Here is a 27,579-nt window from a genome sequence, read left to right on the forward strand (position 1 = left end):
ATTAGATATAAAGATACAAAGAGATTGAAAGCAAAAGGATGGGGAAAGGTATTCCATGCAAATAGTAAACAAAAGAGCTGGGGTGGCTGTATCATTATCAGACAAAATAGACTTTCAATCGAAAAAGTTTACAAGAAGGGTGCCTGGGTGGCTCAGTCAGTTAAGCATCCAATTGTTGACTTTGGCTCAGGTCATGATCTCATGCAGTTCACGAATTCGAGCCCTGAATCAGGCTATGTGCTGACAGTGAGGACTTGGGATTCTGTCTCCCTCTCTCTCTGCCCCTCCCCCTCTTGCTCTCTATCTCTCTCAAAATAAATAAAAATAAACTTTAAAAAAAGTTTACAAGAGGGGTGCCTGGGTGGCTCAGTTGGTTGAGCATCCGACTTCAGCTCAGGTCATGATCTCACGGTTTGTGGGTTTGAGCCCTGCATCGGGCTCTGTGCTGATGGCTCGGGGCCTGGAGCCTGCTTCGGATTCTGTGTCTCCCTCTGTCTCTGCTCCTTCCCTGCTCACACTCTGTTTCTCTCTCAAAAATGAATAAAGATTAAAAATTAAAAAAAAAAGTTTACAAGAGAAAAAGAAGTACATTTTATATTCATAAAAAGTTAAATCAAGAACATATAACATTTATAATAAATATATATACACTTAACTAAGGAGTCACAAAATATATGAAACAAAAATTGACAGAATTTTAAAAAATTGACAGTAACAGAATTGATAAAAATAGCTAGTACTCCAATAATGTTGGGAGACTTCAATACCACACTCAGTAATGGATAGAACAATCAGACAAAGAACAATAAGGAAACAGAGAACTTGAACAACACTATAAACCTATTTGACCTGACATAAACAGAATACTACACAACAGCAGAATACATATTATTCTCAAGTGTTCATGGAACATTCTCCTGCATAGATCATGTGTTTGGCTACAAACAAGTCTTAATACATTTTGAAAGATTGAAATCACTTAGAACATCTTTTCCAACCACTATGAAGTACAACTAGAAATGAAAGGAAAACTGGAAGACTTATAAATATGTGGAAATTAAACAATATACCCTTAAACAACCAATGGGTCAAAGAAGAAATCACAAGGGAAATTAGAAAATACCATGAAATGAATATGAAACACAACATACCAAAACTTAAGAGATGCAGTGAAAATAGTGTTCAGAGGGTAATTTATAGCTATAAATGTCTACCGTAAAAAAAGAAAGATCTCAAATCAACCTTCAAGAGTTATAAAAGGAAGAACAAACTAAACTTAAAGCTAGAAGGAAATAAATAATAGCAATTAGAATGAGGATAGAGATAGAGATAAAGATAGAGATAGAGATATATAGAGAGAATAGAAAAAAATAAAGAAAACAATAAAACCAAAAGTTGGTTCTTTGAAAAAAGTCAACAGAATCAACAAATCTTTAGCTAGACTGACAAAGGGGAAAAAAAGGCAGCAGATGTAAATAAAACCAGAAATGGAACTGGGGAAATTACTACTGACTTTAAAGAAACAAAAAGAATTAGAATCCTATGAACAATTATATGTTGACAAATTAGATAACCTAGAAGGAATGGACAAATTCCTTCAAACATACAAATAACCTAAATTAACTCAAGAGGAAATAGCAGATCTCAATAAACCTATGATGAGTAAAGAGATTGAATCAGCAATCAAAACCTCCCAATAAACAGGGATGCCTGGCTAGCTCAGTTGGTAGAGCATACAACTCTTAATCTCAGCATCATGAGTTCAAGCCCCATGGTGGACATGGAGCTTACATGGAGCTTAAAAGCAAATAAACAAAAAAACCCCAAACCTACCAATAAACAAAACTTCTGAACCAGATGGCTTTGCTAGTGAATTATACCAAATATTTAAACAAGTTAACACCAATCCTTCTCAAACTCTTCCCAAAAATTAAAGAGGGGGGAACACTTCCTAATTATTTTTTTTAAATGTTTATTTATTTATTTATTTTGAGAGAGAGAGACAAAGACTGTGAGATCATGACTGACCTGAGCCAAAATCAAGAGCCAGATGCTTAAGCTACTGAGCTGTCCAGGTGCCCCAACACTTCCTAATTCTATGAGGCCAGCATTACTGTAATGCCAAAACCAAATAAAGATATCACAAAAAAAGATAATCACAGACCAGTATTCCTTATGAATATATAGGCAAAAATCACCAACAAAATATTAGTACATAGGTAGGGTGTGCCTGGGCAGTTCATTTGGTTAAGTATCTGACTCTTGACTTCAGCTCAGGTCATGATCTCATGGTTCATGAGATCAAGCCCTGCATCAGGCTTTGTGCTGACAGTTTGGAGCCTGCTTGGGATTCTCCCTCTCCCTCTCTCTCTGCCCTTCCCCAGTGTGTGTGTGTGTCTCTCTCTCTCTCAAAATAAATAAATAAACTTTTAATAAACATACAAAATATTAGTACATAAAATCCAACAGCATTTTTTTTCAAGATTTTTTAAAGTGTTTATTTTATTTTATTTTTTTTTAATGTTTATTTATTTTTGTGAGAGACAAAGAGACAGAGCTGAGCAGGGGAGGGGCAGAGAAAGAGGGAGACACAGAATCCAAAGCAGGCTCTAGCCTCTGAGCTGTCAGCACAGAGCCTGACATGGGGCTTGAACTCACAGACTGCAAGATCATGACCTGAGCTGAAGCCGGACACTTAACTGATTGAGCTCCCCAGGTGCCTTATTTATTTATTTTAGAGGCGGTAGACGGGGTAAGGGGGGGGGGGTGGAGAGGGGATCTCTGCTGACAGCACAGAGCCTTATGAAGGGCTCAAACCCACAAACCATGAGATTTTGACCTGAGCCAAAGTCGGAAGCTTAACTCACTGAGCCATCCAGGTGCCCTCCAACAGCATTTTAAAGGATGATTAACCACGATTGAGTGGGAATATCCCTGAAATGAAGGAGTAGTTCAACACAAGGAAATCAATCAATGTAATACATCACATTAATACAATGAAAGAAAAAAACTACGTGATCATGTGATGCCCCTCATGATTAAAAAAAAAAAAACAAAAAAACAAAAACAACTCACCAAAGGGCTCCTGGGTAGCTCAGTCTGTTAAGTGCAGGACTCTTGATTTTGGCTCAAGTCATGATCTCATGGTTTGTGGGATTGAGTCCCATGTTGCGCTCTGGTCTGGCAGCACGAAGCCTGCTTGGAGTTTTCTCTCTGTCCCTTTTCTTCCCCTGCACAAGCTAGCACTCTCTCTCTCTCTCAAAATAAATGAATAAACGTTGTTTATTATTTTTGAGAGAGAGAGAGGGTGCAAGTGGGGAGGGGCAGAAAGAGACAGAGACAGAGGATCTGAAGCGGGCTTTGCCCCGGCAGCAGAGAGCCCAATGTGGGACTTGAACTCATGGGCCATGGAATCATGACCTGAGCTGAAGTCAGATGCTTAGCTGACTGAGCCACCCAGACCCTCCTAAATGAATAAACTTTTTTTTTTTTTAAAGCACTTCAACAAACTAGGAATAGAAGAAACCTCAATATAATAAAAGCCATGTATTAACACATGGCTACTTCATACTTAATGCTGAAAGACTAAAAGCTTTGTTTTTTCCTAAAATCAAAAACGATACCAGGATGTGAGCTTCCAACACTTCATTCAACATACTATTGGAAGTTTCTGGCCAGAGTTCTCGCAAGAAAAATAAAAGGGGCACATGGGTAGCTCAGTTGGTTAAGCAACCCACCCCAGCTCAGGTCATGATCTCATGGTTCGTGGGTTCAAACCCCACATCGGGTTCTGTGCTGACAGTTAAGAGCCTGGAGACTGCTTTGGACTCTGTGTCTCCCTCTCTCTGTGCCCCTCCCCCACTCACACTCTTTCTTTCTCTCACTTTGAAAAATAAACATTTAAAAAATGTTTGAAAAAAGAAAAAAATAAAAAGCAATTCAAATTGAAAAGGAAAGAAGAAAATTATTTCTGTTTGCACATGGCATGATCTTATAAGTACAAGACCCTAAAGATTCTACAAAATACTGTTAGAACTGGGGTGCCTGGGTGGCTCAATCGGTTGAGCGTCCAACTTTGGCTCAGGTCACAATCTCACAGTTTGTGGGTTGGGCCCCATGTTGGGCTCTGTATTGACAGTTCTTAGCCTGGCATGTGCTTCAGATTCTGTGTGTGTGTGTGTGTGTGTCTCTCTCTCTGTCCCTCCCCTGCTGTGCTCTGTCTCTCTCTCAAAAATAAATTAAAAATTTTTTTAAATAAAAAAAAGAGTGTTCGAACCAATAAACAAATTGAGTACAGTTGCAGGATAAAAAACCAACACACACAAATCAATTGCACATCTATACAAAAACAATGAATGATTCAAAAAGAAAATTAAGAAAACAATTCCATCTATAATAGCATCAGATAGTATAAAATAGTTAGGAAAAACTTAACCAAGGAGACCAAAGGTTTGTATGCTGGAAACTATGAAACATTGCTGCAAGAAATTAAAGAAGACAAATAAGTGGAAAGACATCCTATGTTAGTGGATTGGAAGACAATATTGTTAAGATGTCATTCCTACCCAAAATGATATACTGATTCAACACAATCCCCACCAAAATTCCAATGATGTCTTTTGCAGAAATAGATAAATCCATCCTAAAATTCATATGGAATTCCAAGGTACCTCAAATAGTCAAAACAATCTTGAAAATGAAAAAAATTGTATGACTCACACATCTTGATTTTTTTTTTTTTTTTTTTTAGAGAGAGAGAGAGAGACAGTGCATGTATGATCAGGGAGGGAGCAGAGAGAAAGGGAGAGAGAGAGAAATTCACAAGCAGGCTCCATGTTCAACACAGAGCCCAACTAGGGGCTCAATCTCACAACTGTGAGATCTTGACCTGAGCTGAAATCAAGAGTCAGACGCTCAACCAACTGAGCCACCCAGGCACCCCCTCACACATCCTGATTTTAAAGCTTACTAAAGGGGCGCCTGGGTGGCTCAGTCGTTTAACTGTCCAACTTTGGCTCAGGTCATGATCTCTCAGTTCGTGAGTTAGAGCCTCACATCAGGCTCTGTGCTGTCAGCACGGAGCCTGCTTTGAATCTTCTGTCCCCCTCTCTCTTTGCCCTCCCCCACTCGTTCTCTCTCTCTCTCTCTAAGTAAATAAATAAATAAATAGATAAATAAACAAACTTTAAAAAACTTATTACAAAGCTACAGTAATCAAAACAACATAAACACATACTGGCATAAAGACAGACATATACTGACACACAGACACACATAGCAGCTGCTTTAAAGTCTTTGTCTTGGGGCGCCTGGGTGGCTCAGTCGGTTAAGCGTCCGACTTCGCTCAGGTCACGATCTCACAGTCCGTGAGTTCGAGCCCCGCGTCGGGCTCTGGGCTGATGGCTCAGAGCCTGGAGCCTGCTTCCGATTCTGTGTCTCCCTCTCTCTCTGCCCCTCCCCCGTTCATGCTCTGTCTCTCTCTGTCTCAAAAATAAATAAACGTTAAAAAAAAAAAAAGTCTTTGTCAGACAATTCCAACATCTGTGTCATATCAGTGTTGACATCTATTGATTGTCTCTTGCCAGGTGAATTGAGATTTTCCTGGCTCTCTGTAGGCTGAGTAATACATGGTCATTGTTATAAAATCATTGGATTGTATCCATTTTGAATATTATGTCATGGGACTTTGTGTTCTGTCTAAATCCTATGAGAATGTTGATATTTTTGTTTAAATAGGCAATTGACTTGCTTGAATTCAGGCTGCAAGTTTTATCCAGTCTTCCATGGGTTGTGGTTTGGTGTCAGTTCCATTTGCAAAGCCTTTGAAGTGCTTTTCAGCTCTGTCTTCCAGGATGTACCATCCAGTGGCCGGTTTGGAACCTGGGTGGTGTCTGTCCTAATTTACTTTTCAAAAGCTATGGTGTGCTGTTTAGAGTCAGACCCATACAGTTAATAAACAACTTTGCAATCTTCCTGGTCCTTTCTAGTTCCTTGGGGTTCCCCTTTGTGGTCTTCTGGCCAGAAAGGTATGGCTTTATTTCCCCCATTTTGCCACATTCTCCCATGACTGGTCCCATATCTGGAGCCAAGTATTGGAGGAGAGAGAGAGAGAGAGAGAGAGAGGCCCACCCTTTTGGGAATCATAGCCTCTCTGATCAGGGGTGAAGGTTCTCCTCACTCAGAATTTTAGGCTCCCGAAGTGGCCCCCGTTGCCACTGTTGTTTCTGCTGCTGCCACCACCAGCACAAAATTGTTTAGGGGGTGAGAAAAGAAAGTGCAGAAAAAAGAAAAAAAGAAAAATGGGATCTTCCTGTATTTCTCTCCATGTTTAGAGTCCCCCTTCCCACTCCTCTAGCCAGAGAAAGTGAGCTCCTCCTGAAGCTCTCTCATTCATGCTATATGCATTTCCAGGTTTCAGACTGCATTGACTCTAAACTGGGGGATACTTGAGGGGGAAAAGGAGAAAATTCACTAGTCATTCAGTAATACTTTGAATTCTGGCATTCTTCCCCAGTGTGCCCATTATTGTTTACTTTTTTGCTCCAGGTTTTTTTTTTGTTTTTATATTTATTATTTTTGAGAGAGAGAGAATGAGCGGGGAGAAGCAGAGGGAGGGAGACACAGACTCTGAAGTAGGCTCCAGGCTCTGAGCTGTCAGCACAAAGCCCCACGCGGGGCTCGAATTCACGAGCTGTGAGATCGTGACCTGAGCTGAAGTCGGGCACTTAAACAACCGAACCACCCAGGCACCCCTCTTTCCAAGTTTGATATCTGCATTCAGTGGGAGAGATAGGGTGGAGTGTGTTGATTCCCTCTCATCTGGCACATTTCATTCTGTAGGATGTCCTCAACCCAGGCACGCATTATGACTCTGGTTGGTCCTAGGCACTTTTGCATTTGTGGGTTCCTTCCTGCATAAAAAAGTTAAAATATACTTTATATTGCTTTGGTATAAAGATGAATATAATGCAGACTGGATTCATACTATTGACATTTTTCCTTCTGATTTCAAAATAAATTAAGATTAAAATATTTTTTTGAGTCTCTAAAAATACCATGGATAAATTGGTGCTGTCTCAATCTGAGTCTGTTCAAAGTTTCCTTGAGACTAGCCCCAGGACATGTTAGAGTACTGCTGAAACGATACTGTGTTGTTCTCAGCATATCATGATGATGACTGGATCATCATGGGAACCTTGATCGGTCATAGGAACCATGGTTCCATTGTCAGATTGCTGTCTGCCAGGTTTCTCCTCCATAAAGCTACCATTTTCTTCTTTGTGCTGGATAAGTATTTTGTGAGGAGATATCTGAGACTATGCTAATTCTCCAGTTGTCTATATTTGCCTAATAAACTACCCCCAAATTTAGTGCCATTACAAAGGCCACTTTATCATGCTTATGGATTCTGTGGGTCAGGAATTCAGACAAGGCATGGTAGGTCTGGCTTATTTCTGCTCCTCCATGATCTGGGGCCTCAGCTGAAATGACTTGAACTGCTGGAAGTGTCTTAAATGGCTGCTGGCTGGAGGATCCACTTCCAAGATGGGCTGGGGTGACTGACAGGCTCACTGGAGATTATTGTCAGTGGAGCCACCAATGTGTGGCTTCTTGTTGTGGCTTGGGCTTTTCATAGTATGACTGTGTGGTTCTGAGAGGCAGCGTTCCAAGAAAGAGTGCTCTAAGAGACAAGGATAAAACTTGCAGGGTTCTTCTGGTCTGGCCTTAGAATTTACAGTGTCATTCCTGCCATGTTCTGTTGGTTGTGAGTGAAAATGCTCCGGCCAGACTCAAGGAGAGGGAAACTATTCACTTCATGATGGGGGTGTGGCAGAAGAGCATGTAGGGTGGGAGATTTTGTTGACACCAATTTTAGTTTTGGGAAATACGCTCCATATTTTCCAATATTCTGTTCCTCATCAAACCTCGACCTACAAGCCTTAGAACATCCATGAAGTCTCCGGCCTGAATCAGTCCATCATTATGATGGTTTCTCTATTTCCATCACTCCCTCTACTTTTATTAGTTGGCTTTGTACTGTAAGGAAGAGCTTTTCCTTCTCCTTAATCAATATGACTCATAGATTCCTAGGTTATTCAGTGGGTTGTAGTTGGTTATTATCATGTTTATTTATTTGTTTGTTTGTTTATTTATAAAGGTTTATTTCTTTTGTTTTGAGACAAGGAGAGTGTGAGTGGGGGAGGGGCAGAGAGAGTGGGAGAGACTCCCAAGCAGGCTCCAAGCTCAGCATGGAGCCCAAATCGGGGCTGGATCCCACAACTGTGAGATCATGACCTGAGTCTAAATCAAGAGTTGGATGCTCAACTGGCTGAGCCACCCAGGTGCCCCCTTATTTTTATTTTGATGCTCTAATTGTCCCAGACTTGGTGGGTGGGAGCCCCTTACTGTCCTTTTGACATGTCACTATTCTTTGAATACTTTATTTTCCAGTTGCCCCACTGACACTGGAATCAACTATTTCTTCAAGGAGTCCTTTTCTTTTTAAAGAATTTTTAATGTTTATTTATTTTTGAGAGAGAGAGAGCACGAGCCAGAGAGGGGCAGAGAGAGAAGGGGGCAGAGGATCCAAAGCAGGCTCTGCATTAACAGCCTGATGTGGGGCTTGAACTCACAAACTGTGAGATCATGACCTAAGCTGAAGTCAGACGCTTAACCGACTGAGCCACCCAGGCACCCCAAGGGAGTCCTAATTCGTTTTGGTGAAGGATAATGTTTAGAAATCAAGATCTGGGTGCCTGATGTGCTTGTTGCTATCTAGGCCTTCTCAGCGGGCAGTGCTAGGGAAAAAGTATGCACACACAAACATGTATTTGTATATCTATCCATCTATACATACACACACATACATAAACACACACATATATACATATACATACATATGCATATACAAATATATGTGTATATTATACAATATATAATACATATTTTTTGTATATATGTATATATATATTTATATATACATATATACAATACACACACACACACATACAGTTCACCCTGATAGCTCCAGTTCTTCAGGCCTGCCCCCTTTCCACATTTGTAATTCTCCTCCAACAGTGAGAAAAACCTGGCTCCCATTATCCTCAATATATTTGTTCAATCCCCTTGTGTGTAACTGATTTTCCAACCATACCAGCTGCCTCCTTGGCTTCCAGCCATGTTGCCATCTCCAAGGGAAAGGAAGGGAGAGGGAGGGAGGAGAGGGAAGAGGAGGAGGGTTTCAAGCACTTTGCAAGCCAGCCTTCCACTCCATCCCTACTTCCACTGCTTCAGTTGGTCCTGACCACTGTTGGCCTGGCCTCTCTGTGGCTAGTGGCCCTCAGTTTCTCCCTGCCTCAGCCTCTTCAGCCCATTCACTCTTTCTGGCTTCCAAGAGTTTCTTTCCTTTCTTTCTATTTTATGATTTTTTAAAATTATAAAAACATTTCACACTCATGTTTACGAATTCAAATAATGCAAAGCATGTAAAGCAAGGCATGAAGGTTTATAGATACCCGCCTGCACTCCACCTCCAAGAGGTAACCAGACTTCTTTTCTGTGCTTATAAGAGCACACTCATGTTGGGGCACCTGGGTGGCTCAGTTGGTTAAGTGCCTGACTTAGGCTCAGGTCATGGTCTCACAATTTGTGGGTTTGAGCCCCACATCGGGCTCTGTGCTGGCAGCTCAGAGCCTGGAGCCTGCTTCAGATTCTGTCTCTCTGCCCCTCCCCCTCACACTCTCTCAAAAATGAATAAACGTTAAAAAAATGTTTAAAAGAGCACACTCATGTATATTTATACAGTTTTAAATATTGAAGTAGGATAGTTTGATATATTTTCATTGCTTGTTTTCTTGGTCTGAGCATAAGAAATCTTCCACAATCTTTTAAACTGACACATTGGAATCCATTAAAAGAATGTACAATAATTTATCCTTTTACCTACAGAGTATGTTTTTAAGGGTAACTTTTGAGGGTAACTATGTTTTTAAGGTATGTTTTAATTGGTGCCGGATGCCCTTCATAACCACTGCCCGTCTCCCTTGGAACCTGTTGGGCATCCGCAGGCAGGTTTTTGCCTGAGTTTGGTTAGGGGACGCTGGAATTTGGAAGAGGAAGAAGAATTGAGTTCTGGGTGTTTACTCCCTAGCTCCTCGACAGGGTTGCACCAGGCTGGCCCTTCTCCTCACAGCTCCTGCAGGGGGCGCTCTCCACACAGCTCCTCCTCTCATCCCTCCAGGCCCAGAAAGGGCGACAGCCCCTGCGCTAGCTGGCGCCCCGCCGCCACTCTGTGCTTTCCGGTTTCCCCACACCTTTCCCACACTTTGGTAAATAATCCCTTTATCAAACTTAGATTGCCCTACTTACATGTGCAGTACGTTTACACGCGGGGCAAGCACAGCATGGTCTCAAGGACCGTTTGCAAAGCGGTCACACACACCAACTCAGGCAGTTCCACCCACCACAGAGGGCTGGCTAAAATGTGAATGCAATTACTGCCCCGCCCCCACCCTCAGAGACAATTGAGGGCTTGTTACTACTGAAGAATAGAGAAACCTCCGTGCCGCACTGGAGGCCCCTAGTCCGCCAAGGATCTGCTCACACCACACCCTCTTCTCCTCCAGCCACACCGGGGTGGGGGTGGCAGCACAGGCTCCCACCCCTGCTGACTCTGTATTTATCTTCTAAATGAAGCAACCGGTCAGCTCTTGAGAGGAGAAATTTCGGTAAAGCATGTTTGAGAGTAATTACCAGCATACGCAGAATTCTAACAGATTTATTCTATTCTGACTCAGCCACATGGGCAGCTACACAGCGCGCTGTCTTTCTAACACCACACCACACGCTATCCCGCAGTTTCCCTCGGCACAGCCACAGCAGGTGATGACCAGAGGTGGGGAGCCCGGTGCTGATTCTAGGAGAAGGCAACCTGAGTTCTGCTGCACACTGACAATGACCTTGGGTTGGCTGCACTGAGCCTCTAGGCAGGGATGGCAAAGACCTTCAGGGCCTCAGTTATAACTGAATGAGGCATGCACAGCGTCTCAAGCTCAGGACCCTCAGGAAGTGCTAACTCCCTCCTCAGCTCCTCAGGGCTTGCTCACTCAGGTTCCTTTTGGCTCTCCTGGCCCAGTGGTCATCTCTCAGCACAGACCACGGTGTAACCACCACTGTACCCTTGGCCACTAGCCTACTGAATGGTATTGATCACCAACACCTGTGGCCACTTTACAACTCCACCCACAGCCCTGATGCCCACTCTTCCCTTCCAGGGAGGCCTGTCTTCTCAGCTTTCTCCATTCCCCCAACCACACTGCCCCTGGGGAACCCAGAGTCTGGCCTGAGCCTTTTTCTTTTTATCAAGGTGGCACCCCAGAGAAAGGGCCTCTGTCCCTGGATCCTGGAAAGTCTAGACCAGTGGGCTCAGGAAGCACTTGTGAAGAAATGAACTGTTTTGGTGTCTTGAAGTGATATTAAATATATTTTTTTTCCAGGGCCCCTGGGTGGCTTAGTCCGTTGAGTGTCCAACTCTTGATTTCGGCTCAGGTCATCATCTCACGGTTCATGGAATCGAGCCCTGTGTGGGATCAAACTCCGAGTCAGGCTCTGCACTGTCAGTGCTTGGGATTCTCTTTCCCCCTCTCCCTATACCTCCCCCACTCATGCTCAATGTCTCTCTCTGAAAATAAATTAAAAAAATTTTTAAAAACCTTTTTTTCCTTCTGATCTAAAAAGTAAAACATTCATGGGGCACCTGAGTGACTCAGTTGGTTAAGCATCAGACTTCAGCTTAGGTCATGATCTCATGGTTTGTGAGTTTGAGCCCCACATCGATCAGGCTCTGTGCTGACACCTCAGAGCCTGGAGCCTACTCCTAATTCTGGGTCTCCCTCTCTCTCTGACCCTCCCCCACTTGCACTCTGTCTCTCTCACTGTCAAAAATAAATAAAGATTAAAAAAAATTTTTTTTAAGTAAAACATTCTTACCAAAAATATGGAAAATACAAAAATAGTACTACAAAATCAAAATAGAAATTCCATCACCCAGAGGTAATTATGATTCCAATTGTGGTAGTTCCTTTGGGTCCTATTAATTAATTAATTAATTAAGTAAGTAAGCTCTATGCCCAAAGCAGGGCTTGAACTCACAACCCTGAGATCAAGAGTTGCATGCTGTACTGACTGAGCTGTCCCTGGACCCTTTTCTATGTGTGTGTAGAATATACACATTTCTTTGTATATTTATACGGTTATGTACACAGTTAGCACATACTTTCATATGCTTTGTATTTTGCTTTTGTCATTTTACATTTTTCTCAAGAGTTTCTCCTAATTTTCATATTTTTCTAATTATTTAAATTTCCTTTTTTTTTTCTTTTTGTTTAAGCCTCCTAAAATCCAGGAGCAGCATTTCAAATGCTGAGTAAGATTGCACCCTATGAACAACTCCAGCTGGTGGAGATCTAGGCTGTGTTCCGTCGTTGGCTACAGCAGCAGTGCCCTGGTAATTACATTACTCATTGTCCACGTCTACTTTTATACACAGTTATGCACCGAGACATCCAAGTGTTTGCTGTTGTCCCAGTTCAATCATTAATAGGGTCCTCGCTCACTCTCAGAGGTGTCACCTTGTGGATAATAGATTACATGGACCTCCTTACATGGCTCCCTTCAGAGCCACCAGAGGGGAGGAGGGGTTGGCAGGGTGGGGGGAGGTGGGTGGAGGTGGTTCCTGAGTTCTGTTGTGGGCACTAGGGTGGAGGATGGTGACACCAATCCCTAAGATGAGGTGGAGCTTGTGGAGAGTGTGGTGAGTTTTGGACACACTGAGTCAGAAGTGTCCAGGAGACTTTCCAGGACATTGTCTAGGAGCAGCCCGAGACCCAGTCCTTGCCCACCAGTGGTCACTCGGCACAGGTGGGGTGCACTGGCAATCCTGTATTTGCTCTCCATGGATTGCTCAGCAGCTCAGTGGAAGGACACATGTGTTAGGGCACCAGTGAATGGGGGATGAGAAGGGACATCAAAGTTTCCAGCAATATATCATGACCTTCCCCTAAGCTTATCACACAGGTCTCAGATGGTCAACACTGAAAGGCTTTGTTGTTATAAACTGTATCTCAGTCCAAAACAAGGGGGCACATGTTGACCCATCTCAGCTGGAGCCCTAGCTTGGTCAGATTTACTTTCCAACTTTGAACCTCTGCCTCTGTAACTCAGTGGCCCGTTGGTGGGGAATCAATGATGGCCCACTCCCCTCATTGACAGAAGAAAGATCTGGTGCCCAGAGAGAAGAGCGACCCCTGCAGGTCAGGTGTGGGGGATGCATCCTAGAACTCCAGGGGCGAGGTGAAAAGAGTAACCACTGATTCCACCATCTAAATCAATCCTCACTGCAACCCTAGGAGGGATCTGTCATCATCCCGATTTGCAGGTGAGGAAACAGAGGCTCAGAGAAGTGATGTTCCCTTGGTTGCAGAGACTGGCAGAGGCTGGCTTTGAACCAGGTCTCTGCTTTCTGCCCCTCTGCTTGCCTCTCTTGCTTCCAGAGGGAGGCTCCCTCACCTGTCTGCCTTTGTTGATATTACAGAACTACCTGGTGAATTTTAGACTTCATTCAGCAAAAGTGACAGTCTGTAACACCATCCTGGGGCCAGGCCTTGAGCCGAAGATACAAAGATGAAGAGAATACAGCTCCTGACTTAAGGATTGTATCTAATGGCAGAACTGCAAAGCAGCATCTCTGTTGCTCAGGTAAGAAAAAGAAATCCCCAGGAAGGGGAGTAACCTACCCAAGCCGTGTGGTCACTGAGGGGCGAGAACAGAACAAGGCAACAACTCTGTCCCCTGTTCCTTAAAAAAAAAAAGTCACCCAGGAACTCTTGGGTGGCCCAATGAGTTAAGCATCTGACTTTGGCTCAGGTCATGATCTCATGGTTGGTGGGTTTGAGCCCCACATCAGGCTCTGTGCTGACAGCTCGGAGCCTGGAGCCTGCTTAGGATTGTGTGTGTGTGTCTCTCTCTGCACCCCCCACCCCCCAAATAAATAAACATTAAAAAATAATTTTAAAAAGTCACCCGTCAATACACACATAAGTTGCTCACCCTCTCGGGTAACCAAGGAAATGCAATCTGAAACCACAAGGAGATGCCATTTCATGTACCACTGACAAAAATTAAAAACTCTGATGGAAACAAGGAAGTGCTGGTGAGGATGTGGAACAGTGGACTCTCAGTGTATTGCCATCTGTATGGCACAAGCCCTTGTCGTGAGCCTTTTGGGTGGGTGAAGAGGCAGTGGCAGAGTGGCCTCCTGGCCACACGCCTGTGTAATCACATGGGCCACGCCTGCCTTACTGCTCTACTGCCGCTGTGTTGAAATTCCTAATAATTTATCAAGGGGTCTGTGTTTTGATTTGCACTGGGTCCTGCAAATTCTGTGGCCAGTCCTACCCAATGGTTTCACTCCTGGGTATATGCCCTAGAGCAACTCTTGCATATGGGTACTAGGAGGCCCACTGAGAATGTTCATAGCAGCTGTTTCTGCAAAAGGCCAGAGACCCACACAGCATGGATGAAATCGGAGAAACAATGCTGAGTGACAAAAATGTGAAGAATGTGTACAGCAATGTCCCATTTTCATAAAAAGGCCAGATGAACAGTGTAATGGTGTGTGGGGAGATATGCATATGTGGTAAATCTTTGACACCGATTCTCAAGGTGTTTATGTTGTATACTCCTTATTTTGAACAGGGAACGACCCACCTGGGCATGCTGCACTGTCAGAATCAGGCATGGAGAGATGGACAGCACGCAGTGGCCTATGTGTGGCACCCTGGCTGAGCCCCGAGGCTGAGGAGAGGCTGCCATGAAAGGGAATGTCGCTGGCTGGGGCCCAGGCCTCCCAAACGTTAGCAGAAGCTGCCGAGAAACAGCTTCACAAAGTGAGGCCTCGGTTCACGGAGAACAAAATGCTGCAAACAGACATTAAATGTCCCATGTTGCATCATGTGTACGTACAGCTTGGACTCTAAGATTTATAGCTCTTGGATTTTATCCGTTTCATCTCCAGTGACTCTATATTGTTTTCTTTTGTCTCTCTGGGCAAAAAGGTGCCTTTCCTTTCAGGAGGTTTTCTTTTTTAAGCTGCAGTTCTAAATGTTTCTTACCTTGGTTATCTTGTTATATCTTTTTTCCCAAGTTTTGTCATGTTGTCATATTACTTTTATAATTTCAGGAAGGAACAGGGGAGGGGGAGGAAGAGAGGGAAGAGGAGGGGAAGGGGGGGAGGTGGTCTCTGATGCCACAGCCATAATGACTAAGGGGCCTGCCTGGGATGGGCAGTGGGGCCACCAAAGCCCCCTGCGCTGTGGCCAGATCTGGCATTTGTCCAGGACCGTCTGCCCAGGTTGGAGCAATCCCAGGGCTGCTCTGAGGTTATACCCACCGCTTGGCCTTGGACACGCAGATGTCTGGGACTTCTTTGGCCCAAGTCCCCAGAAGCAGACCCAAGATGAAGTGTGGCTTTGAGTGTGAGCCTGACGCCCTGACCTCGATTGGTTTAGAAGCTTTCTCTGCCCCAGTCCAGCCTGGCAAGAATGGGAGGGCCATGTGGGACCAGAAGGAAGTAGCTAGGAGTTCTGGGACCCTCTAAGGGGAACTCTTGGGGCAAGGTAGTCATCAGCCCTCCTAGATGGCTTCCAGTTTCTGTCTCCCTGGCTCTGCTGGCTGTTGGACTTGCTTCTCCAGGTTGAGGTCTCTACCCACTGGGCACAAGACCCAGTCTTGACCACCTTGCTCTCATCGTTCCTGGAGGCAGACAGTTGTCTGTGCCAGACTTGGCTTCTGGGTATAGGTCTGTCTCCCTGCTGGCAGAGAGCCTGGCTGATATCCCCAGCCCCTACCTGCCACCATGATGGCCTGGTCTGGCAGGTGAATGACACCCAGTTGCCCCAGAGGCCGTTCAATCCCTGCCTGCCTGGTGCTCAGTCCTTCAGGTCTCCCCCACCACTACCCTGTGGCTCCAGAGAGGGTGCTATCCCAGGCCCCAAGCTCAGTGACAGTGGGGTGGGGGGTGGTGTGGAGCCACCATCTGGCTATAGCAATGAGATATAGAACTGTGAAGCAATTTGTTTGTGAACAATCAAGACAGCATATACTTAAGAACGAGGTTCTGCTGGGCAGATTCTGCAGGGAGCTTCCAAGGAGGCGGAGGGGACCGGGCAGGGGGAAGACAGATGGATGAGTAGGTGGGGCTGGGGGGTGGGGCTCAGGGCCTGGTTGGGAGCCCCAGCCCCCTCTCAGTGACATGATTGAGACATAAAGCTGCCTCCCTTGCAATGGGGCTGGGAGCCGGAGGGGCATGGAAAGCTCTCAGGGTGATTTGGGAAGGGACTAGAAGCTAGTCTGGCAAGGCCTAAATGGGGACAAAGGCTCGGCATCCAAGGCCGGGCTGGAGGGGAGGAAGGGATACAGCAATCCAACTAGTTGGCCCCAACTAACCCCGAAGCACAAGTGCCCCCTCACATTTTGGGGAGTTCAGGCAGCATTTTGGGGCCATGGCTCAGCAGTGGCTGCATGGAGGCATTTTGGAATGTTTTCCTATTCCTTGGGGGTCTAAGTTCAGCCAGGAGCACAAGAGACCTGGCAGATGCTGACCTGCTTTCTCCCTTCTGAGTGTTTTCGCAGGGGGGTCCTCATCCTCAGTGTCCCTGGGCCACTTCAGGCATCTGGGGGCTCCCCAATCATGTGAGGTCCCCTGTGGGGGGGGGCGTGGGCTAGCAGGGCTTTCTCCTGAATTAGTCTGCTGGCTTTGTGGGGAGACTAGTAGATGGTCTCTCAGCACCCCAGCAGCTCCTAAACATACTCTGGATACTCAGGCACCAGCTGCTGAGCGGTGAGAAAAGAAGGCAGGACTCAGGTGACAGGGTTTCAAAACTCGTGGTTTATTGACACTTGAGCACAGTGACCCCTGGGAAGAGACTGTGTTTCTGGGCCTCTCCTCCTGGGACTTGCCCCTGCACACAGGGGAAATAGTAGTCCCATCTTGGAACAAGATGCCCCTTGCAGAGAACACCTCTCCCAGGAGCCCTGCTGAGACGCGCACAAATAAACCCTTGGCAAGGCTGGCATGGCATGTGAATGGCAAAGCTCGGCGCATTTGGCAAAGCTGTGGAGCCTCGGCGAAAAGCGTGGGCCTCCTGGGGCTGCCTCCTTTGGGCTACAGGCAGAATTAAACCAAAAACAGCTTATTTTGCACAGGCCCTTAGGTGCCCATTTGGCTCTTGTCGGGGCCAGGCCTAGGAACTGCCAGAGCTGTGACCCAAGCCCTGGGACTACTGCTGAGGTGGCCAGACACCCAAGCTGGAACTCAGAACTGGCATTATAAGGGTAGGGACGAGGGCCACATGCTGGTTTCAAAGGGTAGGGGGAGATAGGACTGTGGCCAAAGGCTGGCTCAGGACCTCAGAGGGCCTGTGCTTCCCCAGTGAGGCCTGCCCCCATCGCTGTCCCCAGTAAAGCACACCCCTTTCCTAGTCCTGGATGCTGAGGACAAGCTGGGTCAGGGAGGCCAGGCATCTGCCTCTGGATTTCAGCAGGTTGGGAGCTTGACTAAAAGGCAAGGGAGACCCTGGCTGTGCCCTGCCCTTCAGCCTCACACCTGCAGAAGGAGGCAGCTGAGCCTGTCTGCCTCTCCTCCTCCTGCTGGCTTGGGATCAGCTCTACCTGTAAAAGCAGGGCTCCCTCTCTCCGGCTTCTGTGTTCCTTATACGGCTAGCAACTGTAGCTCCATTCCTTTCCAACCCACTTAATTGTAAGAATAGACACTAATGATACTTAACCACCCCTCCCACTAGCAGAAGGGGAGGGTTCCTTAGCACTGGCAGCAGCTCTCCAGGATGTGCCAGGCTTGCCCTCGATGGGCCCCGAACCTCCAAAATTCCAAGATCTGCTGCACAGATTCCGTGCAACCCTGTGTCCTATAAAGGAGAAAAGGGGGCCCAAGGAGGCTCACGACTTGCTCAGCTCATATAATGAGCTAGTGGCAAAGTGGGGATTTGAGAAGGGGACTGAGGCTTCTAGACTTGGGGTCCTGGCTAGAGGCCTTCTTGGGACTGTGGCCTGACAAGGAGGTGGGCCAGGACTTTCAGAGGCTGAAGATGCCCAGTGGCTCCCAGTCCTCCCTGGTCAAGAGGGAAGAGACCTCTATGCCTAGATGCTTGCACAAAGCCAGCATCTGTGCAGTGGGAACAAGGGCTCCCTCCGCCTCAAGGCAAGGCTGAGCAGCACCAGATGGCAAGGGCCTCTCACAGACAAGAGGGGTGGGCACTGGGACGAGCCTGGAGAGATCTCCCGGTGGAGCCTTGAGTCTGGGCAGGAATCAGACCACCACGTGGGGAGTCCAGACTCCACAGGTGAAACCCCACTCTTGATGGCAATCCCAGAATAAGATTAGCAAAGAAATGAGAAAAACAAGCCCACACCTCTTTCCTCTGTTAAGGTCATGCTCAGGGGCAGCCAGGCTGGTAGGGGCCACATGCCATCTCTTGCCAGCCCTGCGCTGGGAAGGGCCAAAGAGGGGGCTTCTGGCCCCCAGAAAGCAGCAGGGCCTTCAGATTAAGTGCGGCAATACCAGGTCATTGTTGGCTCCCACCAAACCTTCTCTGAACTGCGGTGACTACATTTAAGATACTTTTTCTGTCACGAGCCCTTGAGCATGGCACTGACCACATCATCTTGGCTTCTTCATCCCTGAGGTGAGAGTAGGGGTAAGTGCTGAACCTGTGGGCGGCATCCCCCACTGCCCCCCTGCCTGCCCAGAGCTGGCTCCCACCCTCCCTGCTGCACAGCCCTCGGGCCTCGGGGGGTGGCTCTTACCAAGTCTGCCCTTCCCTGGGCTGATGAGTGCTGCCAAGGCTCTCCCAGCTCCCACCTTCCTGGAGCCTTGCTACTGCAGGTGGATTCTGGCCTGGGGGACGCAGTGCCAAGCTTCCTCCTGCTGCCCACCTCCCAGTGACATTCTCCACGAGCCTCCAAAGCCACCCACTGCTCTTCCCAGACCCGTAGGCCTGGGTCCTCCCACAGAGACCCCTCTCTGCTGGACTCTTCACCCAGCCCTGCCACTTCTAGCTCAACACACATGCTATATCTGCCTCACTGGATGTGAGTAGTCTGAGTCACCCAAGCTTCGTGGCTTCTGAGCCTCACCTGCCCAGGGCATGCTAGGGAACGTAGAGCTCTCCCCCAGGTGGTCAGGCTGTGGGCAAAGCAAGGTAGCAGAGGGTGCCGCCATGGTGGGCAAGAAACAGGAGGAGGGGTTTGGGGAGCTGTGGGGCAGGTGGATGGACAGACTCCAAACAGAGCCAGAACCCCCCAGGCTGCCTCCAGACTTGCCAAGGCCTCATAAGTGTGTTTCCCAAGGAAACCAATTCGATTACCAACACGAGACGTTCTAGGACATTCCAGTCAAATGAGAAGTCTGCTCATGGAGCTCAGTTCCTCAGCCTGGGGACCAGCCAGAGACATGGGCAGCAGGACTGAGGTGCGTAGGGAGGCTGGGGGAGGTGCCATGGTCACCCTGAACTCCCAGAGCCCCTAGGTCTGGCCCAGGCTGTGCAGCATAGCTCATGCTCTTTCAGCTGCTTTGCTGACTGTCAGCAGCAAATCGCATCACAAAGGGGCAGAAAGGAGGTGGAGTGGGAAGAATTCTAGCTGAAATCATGCCACCATAACAAAATAAATCCTGCTCTTGTAAAAACTTAAACATGCCTAGTAGAATCCATCCCAGGCCTGGCGGTTCTAGCCTCACATAAAGCTGTTTAAGGCACTTGAATGGCTTATTAACACCACCTGGAAAAGTGTTTGCTTCAATCCTGATTTAGGAAAAAAAAATCAGTAATACTGCAAAAGAAGTTTCTTCCAAAAAAAAAAAAAAATCAATACTTAAGGTTTCCAAGAATAAAATAAATGCTAAGCTCTGCTTAAGTTACATGACACAACAGGTCACCTTGGCACTGACAAAACAAAGACAAAAACCTGAAATACTGCTTCTGAGTTCAACTGTCCTGGAAAAAAAAAAAAGACCACAAACTGAAGATACACACCTCATCGTCATTCTGACCTTCCTCTCACTGGGTGTGTGTGGGACGGGAGGGACCCAGGGAGGCTGGGGGCTGTGAGCATTCACTGCAGACCAGGTCCCTGGTGCTCCATTCTCCCCAATTTGGGAAGCTGGCTCGGGAGGCCAGGTGCGTCAGCGGAGACAAGCCTCCCAGTGGCGGCCAGTGAGGAGCAAGTGAGAAACCTGTGCTGGACACCCATGTCGCACTTGGAAATGTCCGTGGCTCCTGGGTCTGCCTGGGGACTCATGCAGCATCCTGCTGCCCCATGCACATGCCCAGCATCTTTGGTCTGGCTGTGGTCCCCACCTGAGCCCCCTACCTGATGGGGCTGGGAGCAAGAGCTGCTCCACTTCTTGGGTCGTCTTTTCTTTGGTGAGGTCTCTTCCCTAGGCCTCCTTCAGAGAACAAGGCCATCCCACTGCCTGTCTGAGCAGGGCACATCCCCCACCACCCAGTCCAGTTCCACAGCCACCAGGATGGGCCAATGCAAGCAGCACGGGAGACTTGGGGCCCTGGGAAAGCACTGTGAGGGTGGCACCCACCTGTCCACCATCACCTGTTGGGTCCTAAGGCATCTGAGGGGGAGGGTTACGGGGTAGGGGCAGGGAGCCTGCACCTCCTAGCGTCTCTGTGGAGCATCAGTCCCTGGCTCTGCGAGGCCAGCAGGCATGTCTCCTACCCCCTGGGCCCTGCCCTTCAGCAGGTCTCGGGGGTCCCTGAGGAAGACCACCATGACTGTGATGTTATCGTGGGAGCCCCGCTCCCGGGCTGCAGCCACCAGCTCCTCAGCAACCTGCAGCCCGCTGCCCTGCTCCCTGACCAAGTGGCTCTGGACGAGGCCCGCGACCTCCTGGTGGGGGACGACATCGAAGAAGCCATCACAGGCCAGCAGCAGGTAGTCCTCGGAGCCTGTCAGCTCCCGGGAGGCTGAGTCGGCCTCTCCTGACACGTAGGGCTTCTGAAAGACGTCCCCTGGGCACAGGAGAGAAAGGCCTCCTGTTGCCAAGTCCAGCCAGGCCCGGGGCCTCACTGTGGCCACCCTCTTCCGACGCCCGTGTTCACCAGTGAAATTGGATAATTTCATGTGGTGCTAAGGGCAATGTGACAGACCTATTGGGTGCAGAGTTAGAACCCAGCCAGACCAAAGGTCAGCTCTACAAAACAGCCTTTTCACTTCCAGTGGAGCTGGGCCCGAGAGAGGGGATGACTGAGGTAAAGGACCTCACTTTTCCTCCCTTATACTCAGGCCTGCAGGTTCCCTTCCCCCCAGGTCCCTCTCCCTGAGGGCCCACATCCAATTCGTTAGCAAGTCCTGGTGGCTTTACCTTTAAAGTGCGACTCGAAACCACCTCTGTCTCCTCACAAACTGCCCAGGCCCACTGATCCCCCTCCTTCTGCTCCTGCCCAGGGGTGTGCACCAGACCACACCGCTGACACAGAACTGCCTAGGGTGTCCCCCTCCTTTGAAGGTGCCTCCACTTTTGGAGAAGCCCATCCTGCTGCCTCCGCACCCGGATGTGCCAGAGACCCAATAGGCAGCAGCAGCAGGGGGAAGGGCTATAAGGCAGGCACCGCAGGCGGCCTTAAGGATAGGATGGCGTGTGTCCGGAGGCTGGGAGGAGACATGTCACCTTGAGGGGGTTAGCAGGAATGGAGTGTTGCCTAGGTACCTGGAAGCAGCGTTGTGGCTGCGGAGCCCAGAGTGAGGCCCAGCAGCTGTAGGATGCTGAGAAAACAGGATTGTGGGGAGAGGGGGCTGCTTTTCTTTTTTTTTTTTAAAGATAGAAAAAGGAATCATCAGCATGAATGGGGGAGGGGAGGACAATCCTCATTTATGACCTTTCAGCACATACAGTAGCTAGCCAAGGACCTCCTGGTAGGTTTTTCTGGGGAACTGTTTTAATGAGGAGATAATCACGTAAAGGTTAACTTCTGTGATTATTTGTGTGAGATGGAAGTTTCTAAGGTGTCTGCACCTGTACTCTCTCAATTTACCAGATTGAGGAATCTCAGTCTGATTCCATGGCCCCACAGACCATAGGTGCTTTATCAGCACAGGACGCTGCTGTCCCCAACAGCTATGTGAGCCCCTGGGCCTCAGGCATGAGGCCTTTGTCTCCTGCCCCCTGTCTCCCGTCTCCTTACCGATGGCTCTAGACACGGCCAGGGTCCCGTTGACTCTCCAGCAGTCCATGTGAGACACAAAGCCGCCCAGAGCTTCAATACGCTCCTTCTCATCCTGTGGGGGACAGCCAGAGTGGGGGCTGGGGTGCACCCATGGGGAAGGGTGCCAGGTGCTGCTGCCTGAGTGGAGCTGAGCTGGTTTCTACTTTTTTAATGTTTATTTATTTTTGAGAGAGAGAGAGAGACAGACAGCGCAAGCAGGGGAGAGAGGCAGGGAGAGAGGCAGAGAGAGAGGGAGACACAGAATCTGAAGCAGGCTCCAGGCTCCCAGCTGTCAGCACAGAACCCAATGCGGGGCTCAAAGCCATGAACCGTGAAATCATAACCCAAGCCAAAGTCAGATGCTAAACTGACTGAGCCACCCAAGTGCCCTGAGCTGAGCTGGTTTCTAAGCGCTGGGGGCTGCGATTCTCAAACAACGCCCAGATGAGGCGTTAGTGGAACCGCAGGAAACCATGAATAACCTAGACGTCCTTCAGTTACAGCAAGGGCTACCTCAGTTATAGGGTGAACACAGCCAGACCATCCATAGTCACCGACCCCCCGACCCCCCCTCTAGCTGTCTCACCTTTCACTTGGGAATACTTTCTTCCTTGCAAGCTGCTGGGACGAGCCCAAGCCTGTGTTACACGTGGCCACCTGGCAGGATTGGATGAAACCTGAACCAGGCCCCTCAGCTGTCCTCCTACCTTATCCTCTCCACCAGCCTGAACAGCTTCTCCAAGGTTGAGCCCAGAGCCGGTGGCCAAGTGGGTTCCCATCAACGGCCATTTCCTACTCGACCTGGAATACAAGGCTCTGCACAGCTGGGCCCCTGGGCCCCCACTTCCGTGAGGCTGCCCTGTCCAGCCATTTCCCCTCATGGCCCTCCGGCCTCCCTTCTGCCCCCTGACTGAGTGGACTCGCTCACCTGCGCATTGCCCAGGCAGTGGTCAGTTCCTCCTGGGCTTGGCTGGCACCGAGGTCAGCTGCAGAGGTATCGTGCTCTGCACTGCGCTTCGGCCACCCCTAGGCTCTCCTGCTGGGTTTCCCTCTGCTGTGTTCCCCACCTCCCTACTTCTGATAGGATAGGGCCACTCTCCTGCCACATGCTCGCTCCCACACACGTCTCAGCTCTGTGAGCATGCAGCCCCCAGGCCCATGTCCCCGGTCCTGCCTGTCATCACAGGATATCCTACCCGCCCCTCCAGACTCTGCACTCACAGGGCCTGCCTGTCATCACAGGATATCCTACCCACCCCTCCAGACTCTGCACTCACAGGGAACACCCCACCCTGTCCTCCCTGGCCCCCGGCGCCCCTGGCTAATGGCATCGCCAACCTCTTAGAAGCGTAAGGCCCTTTCCCCATCCTCAAAAGCCTGGATTCTTCTCCATCCCTCCTGATGCTGCCTTGCCAGGCAGGTCCTCCTCCCCATAGCTGGCCAGGTGACTGCAGCGGCCTCTTTTGTGACCCAGCTCTCACCTTGCCCTCTGGTGGTCTGACCATTCTAGAAGCTTCTAGTAATTCCTTGTGAAGTTCCTCCTGACACAGAAGCAGGAGCCCTCGGTCTCTCAGTGGCTGGTCCTGGCTAAACCTGCCCTTTTCTCCTGGACTCCACCCCTGGCCTGCTGGGGTCCCACCTGCCATCAGGATTGGGCTCTATGCCTCCTTCCTGCTCATTTCCCTCTTCCACATCTCCCAACACTTTGCCCAAGTACTATGGCTTGCAGCTGCCCATTAGTCTGAGAGGTGCTGGAAGGCTCACTGCCTCAGCAAAGTGTCCTGTGCACAGTAGGTGCTAACTGTTCATTGGCCTGAACTGAATCCAGTGGCAGCAAGGCTCTGTCCAGACAGCAGCAGAACAAGGCAGAGTGCCACGCGGTCCCCACATGTGCCTCAGAGCCGGTTTCAGCAGCTGCCAGACCCTTACTGCCCTTCACTGTGGCTCACTAGGTTGTTACTAGTTTCCCACTCTCGTGACCAGTGTGATGGTGGTTATTTTTCGTGGGAGACCTTTGAGCCGGTCTTTGATGACTTCTCAAAGGGTGTAGGTGACAGGCTAAGCTTGGGATCACAGGGCTCATTAGCCGGAAGTGGCTGGCAGGGGCCAAGAGGGCCCTGGAATCTAGTCTCTGTAGCCATGTAGGGTGCAGATCAATGAAAGAACAGACACTTTGGCAGGCTTTTCCCATGCCAGCTGTGGTCCCAGCACCCCATGTGCACCAGGACACTCCATTCTTATCTCCTGGGAACCCCATTTCACAGACAAGGCACTCAAGGCTTGGAAAGGGTGGAGCCAGGACTGAGCATGGCTGTCAGTCTGTGATCTTTGCTGTGGTGTCATTCTGCAGGGCTCAGGCAGTGCTGGGGAGACACTGCCAGAAAAGTCCTCACCGGGCTGCAGAGGAGGCACAGGACGCCAAGCTTGTAGGGATGAGGGTGGGCAGGAGCAGGCCAGGCACCCTGAGCAGGGGCTTGCAGCTAGTCCTCACTTAGGCAGCATTTCACCTGACTGCCCATCTCAGGGAAGGAGGGTCCACCAGGGAGCAGGTGCCGAATGCCCCAGTGCTGCAGTGGCAGTGGAGTGACACAGGACACCTGCCACTTCCTGGCGGTATGCTCTGGGCAAGTTACTTAACCTCTCTGAGCCTCAGTTCTCTCCTCTATATAACAGGGAGGGCGTATGTAGGAGGTTTAGCACAGACAGAGCTGCAGTGAGGCCAAGGAATGCTGTCATTCCTGGCTGTTTTGGTGATCACGGCCTGACACTCCTTTGCAGTGCTTTCCAAATCTAGAAGCCACAAAAGGACAGCTCCGTTCAGTTACATAAAAACCAACATGTCTACAAGGCAGAAGCCCATAAACAAAGACAAAGCAGGGGGCAACTTGCAAATCACCCTGCAGACAAGGAGCTGACCTCCCTGGTGTATAACAGATGCCTACAAATTGATAAGAAAAATAGCAACAGGTCAGGAGACAAATGGGCAAAGGACAAGAATGAAGGGTTCTCACAGAAGGCAACGTAAATGATCTTAAGTGTTTGAGAAGATGCTTGGCCTCATACTGTAAGAGAAATGCAAACTGAATAACCACTTTCCTTCCTCTCAGACTGGTCAGTGGGGCTATGGCCAGAGGACATGCAGCCTGAGGAGGGCAGTGTGGCAAAAGTGCCAAGACTGTAAATGGGAGTGCCCTGACTCATCCCTCCATTCCTAGGAACCGTTCTATTAACATACTTGACCCAGAACAATGCAACACTATGCAAAGTCATCTAGTGCCCTGTGGACTTTAGCATGAAAAAGACTGAGGAAATCTCGGGGCACCTGGGTGGCTCAGTCAGTTAAGCGTCCGACTTTGGCACGGGTCATGATCTCATGGCTCATGAGTTTGAGTCCCACATTGCACTCTGTGCTGACAGCTAGGAGCCTGGAGCCTGCTTCAGATTCTGTATCTCCCTCTCTCTGCTCCTCCCCTGCTCTCTCTCAAAGATAAATAAATGTTAAAAAAAAAAAAAAGAAAAAAAGACTGAAGAAATCTCAACGTCCATGCACAGGATGGCGGACAGATGGGGCTCTGCACAGCCCTGTGGAAGGTGGGGGCGTTTTCTGTGCTGATGTGGAAGCCTGTACATGTGGGGAAAGCAGAGCAGGGACAGGGCTCCCGGGCATTTCCCAGTATGCAAACTCCCACCATCCTACAGAGACAGACAGACTGGACACCTCTGTGAGATGTGGTCCAAGGAGGAATGTCAGCCTTACATCCAGATGAGGACCCTGAGGCTCAGACAGTTGAGTGACTTCAGGGTCCCAGTGTAGCCTCTACCCAGTGAAGCCCCAAGCCTGCTTCCTTCTGACCTTGGCTTAGCATCACCTCCTCCCTGGAGACCTCCACCCCCACAGCCCAGGTGGCCAGCCGCCCCTTGCCCACATGCACAAAGTGCACGACCCTGCACTTTGACCCCACTTCCTGGGCTGCCTCTCCTCTGCAGCTCTGGGCTCCATGTCACTGTGGTGAGAAGGGCTTACGTGGGACTCTTGGCTATTAATGCCCCAACTTTAGGGAGGGGACCCCTCCGCCAACAGACAAATCCTGTCTGCCAACAGACAAACCCCTGGCCACTTGAATCAGGCAGAAGGACCCTCCCTCTGGAGGAACACCAGGATCTCCCTACGAAGATGGTGCAGGGCCCCTCTTGCTTCCTTGCCTACCTGACCATCCACTAACCCATGCAGTCCAGCATGATCGGGGCCGGGGATGACCCAGGCATGGAGGGAGGGAGCCCCTTACCTGTCGCTCAGGTCTGTGCGGCTCCATCAGCTTCACCACCTGTCCCTGTTGCACCAAGATGACCTGGGAGTCCCCGAGCCAGGCGACGTGCAGGGTCGTTCCCGCAATGAAAGCGCACACACCCGTGGTGCCACTCTGCAGCCGCTGAAGGGAGAGAGGGCTAAGGGTGAGCCATGTGCTGGCACTGTGGGCCCAATCCTGTCCAGACTGAACGACTCCTGCAATAGTGCTCAGCCAGATAAAAGGAACAGACTCCAGAAGTACACAGAGCACAGTCAGTCTCCTAAGGGTTACGCTGCATGACAGGAGAGCACATCCTGTGTGGTCCTGCTTATCTACAACTCTGGAAAACACAAGCTCTATCGTCTATTACGTCTGAAAGCAGAGTGGTTGTCTGGGGAGGGTGGGGTGACAAAGGCCGGGAAGAAATTCTTTGGGGGTGATGGGTACTTCTGTTATTGTAGACAAATGCTAAAACCTATCCAATTGTACACTTTATTTTTATTGAACCAACTGTACACTGTATATTTGTAATATGTGCAATTTATTATGTGTCAATTTCATCCCAATTCAGCTATCTTAAATTAATAATACACTTAATTTAGGGGCGCCTGGGTGGTGCAGTCGGTTAAGCGTCCGACTTCAGCCAGGTCACGATCTCGCGGTCCGTGAGTTCGAGCCCCGCGTCAGGCTCTGGGCTGATGGCTCAGAGCCTGGAGCCTGTTTCCGATACTGTGTCTCCCTCTCTCTCTCTGCCCCTCCCCCGTTCATGCTCTGTCTCTCTCTGTCCCAAAAATAAATAAAAAACGTTGAAAAAAAAATTAAAAAAAAAAATACACTTAATTTAAATACTTGCTTCAGTGAATCGTTATTTTGGGAGGTGGCCCAGAGCTCCAGGGCCTTCTTCACCTCCCAAGGGTGACAGTGACCAGGAGGTCTGAGGCATGTCAGCTTTGCACCAGGCTCCCACTTTGTAGTTTTAGATGCTGTATGGTTTTCTGTTA

General features: G+C 48.8%; 1 protein-coding gene and 1 long non-coding RNA gene across 4 annotated transcripts in view; one reads left to right on the plus strand and one right to left on the minus strand.

Annotated features, from left to right (window-relative positions):
* Window positions 1-15,200, plus strand: part of LOC122232408 — a 31,128-nt gene extending 15,928 nt beyond the window's left edge. Inside the window, exons 3-5 of the long non-coding RNA XR_006209754.1 lie at window positions 12,389-12,505; window positions 13,592-13,755; window positions 14,755-15,200. This is a non-coding gene — a long non-coding RNA (uncharacterized LOC122232408). The remainder of the gene's footprint in view (window positions 1-12,388; window positions 12,506-13,591; window positions 13,756-14,754) is intronic.
* A 1,725-nt stretch (window positions 15,201-16,925) lies between these two features.
* PPM1F (protein phosphatase, Mg2+/Mn2+ dependent 1F) overlaps window positions 16,926-27,579 on the minus strand; it is a 29,872-nt gene continuing 19,218 nt past the window's right edge. For all 3 annotated transcript variants that reach the window (XM_042961581.1, XM_042961582.1, XM_007091082.3), the window contains exons 6-8: window positions 26,576-26,719; window positions 22,269-22,362; window positions 16,926-21,095 (exon numbers count right to left, since the gene is read on the minus strand). In XM_042961581.1, coding sequence (XP_042817515.1) covers window positions 20,743-21,095; window positions 22,269-22,362; window positions 26,576-26,719 — 591 coding nt within the window. In that variant the 3' untranslated portion in view covers window positions 16,926-20,742. The remainder of the gene's footprint in view (window positions 21,096-22,268; window positions 22,363-26,575; window positions 26,720-27,579) is intronic.

This window comes from Panthera tigris, chromosome D3 (genome assembly GCF_018350195.1).
Source record: "Panthera tigris isolate Pti1 chromosome D3, P.tigris_Pti1_mat1.1, whole genome shotgun sequence".
NCBI classification, from domain to species: domain Eukaryota; kingdom Metazoa; phylum Chordata; class Mammalia; order Carnivora; family Felidae; genus Panthera; species Panthera tigris.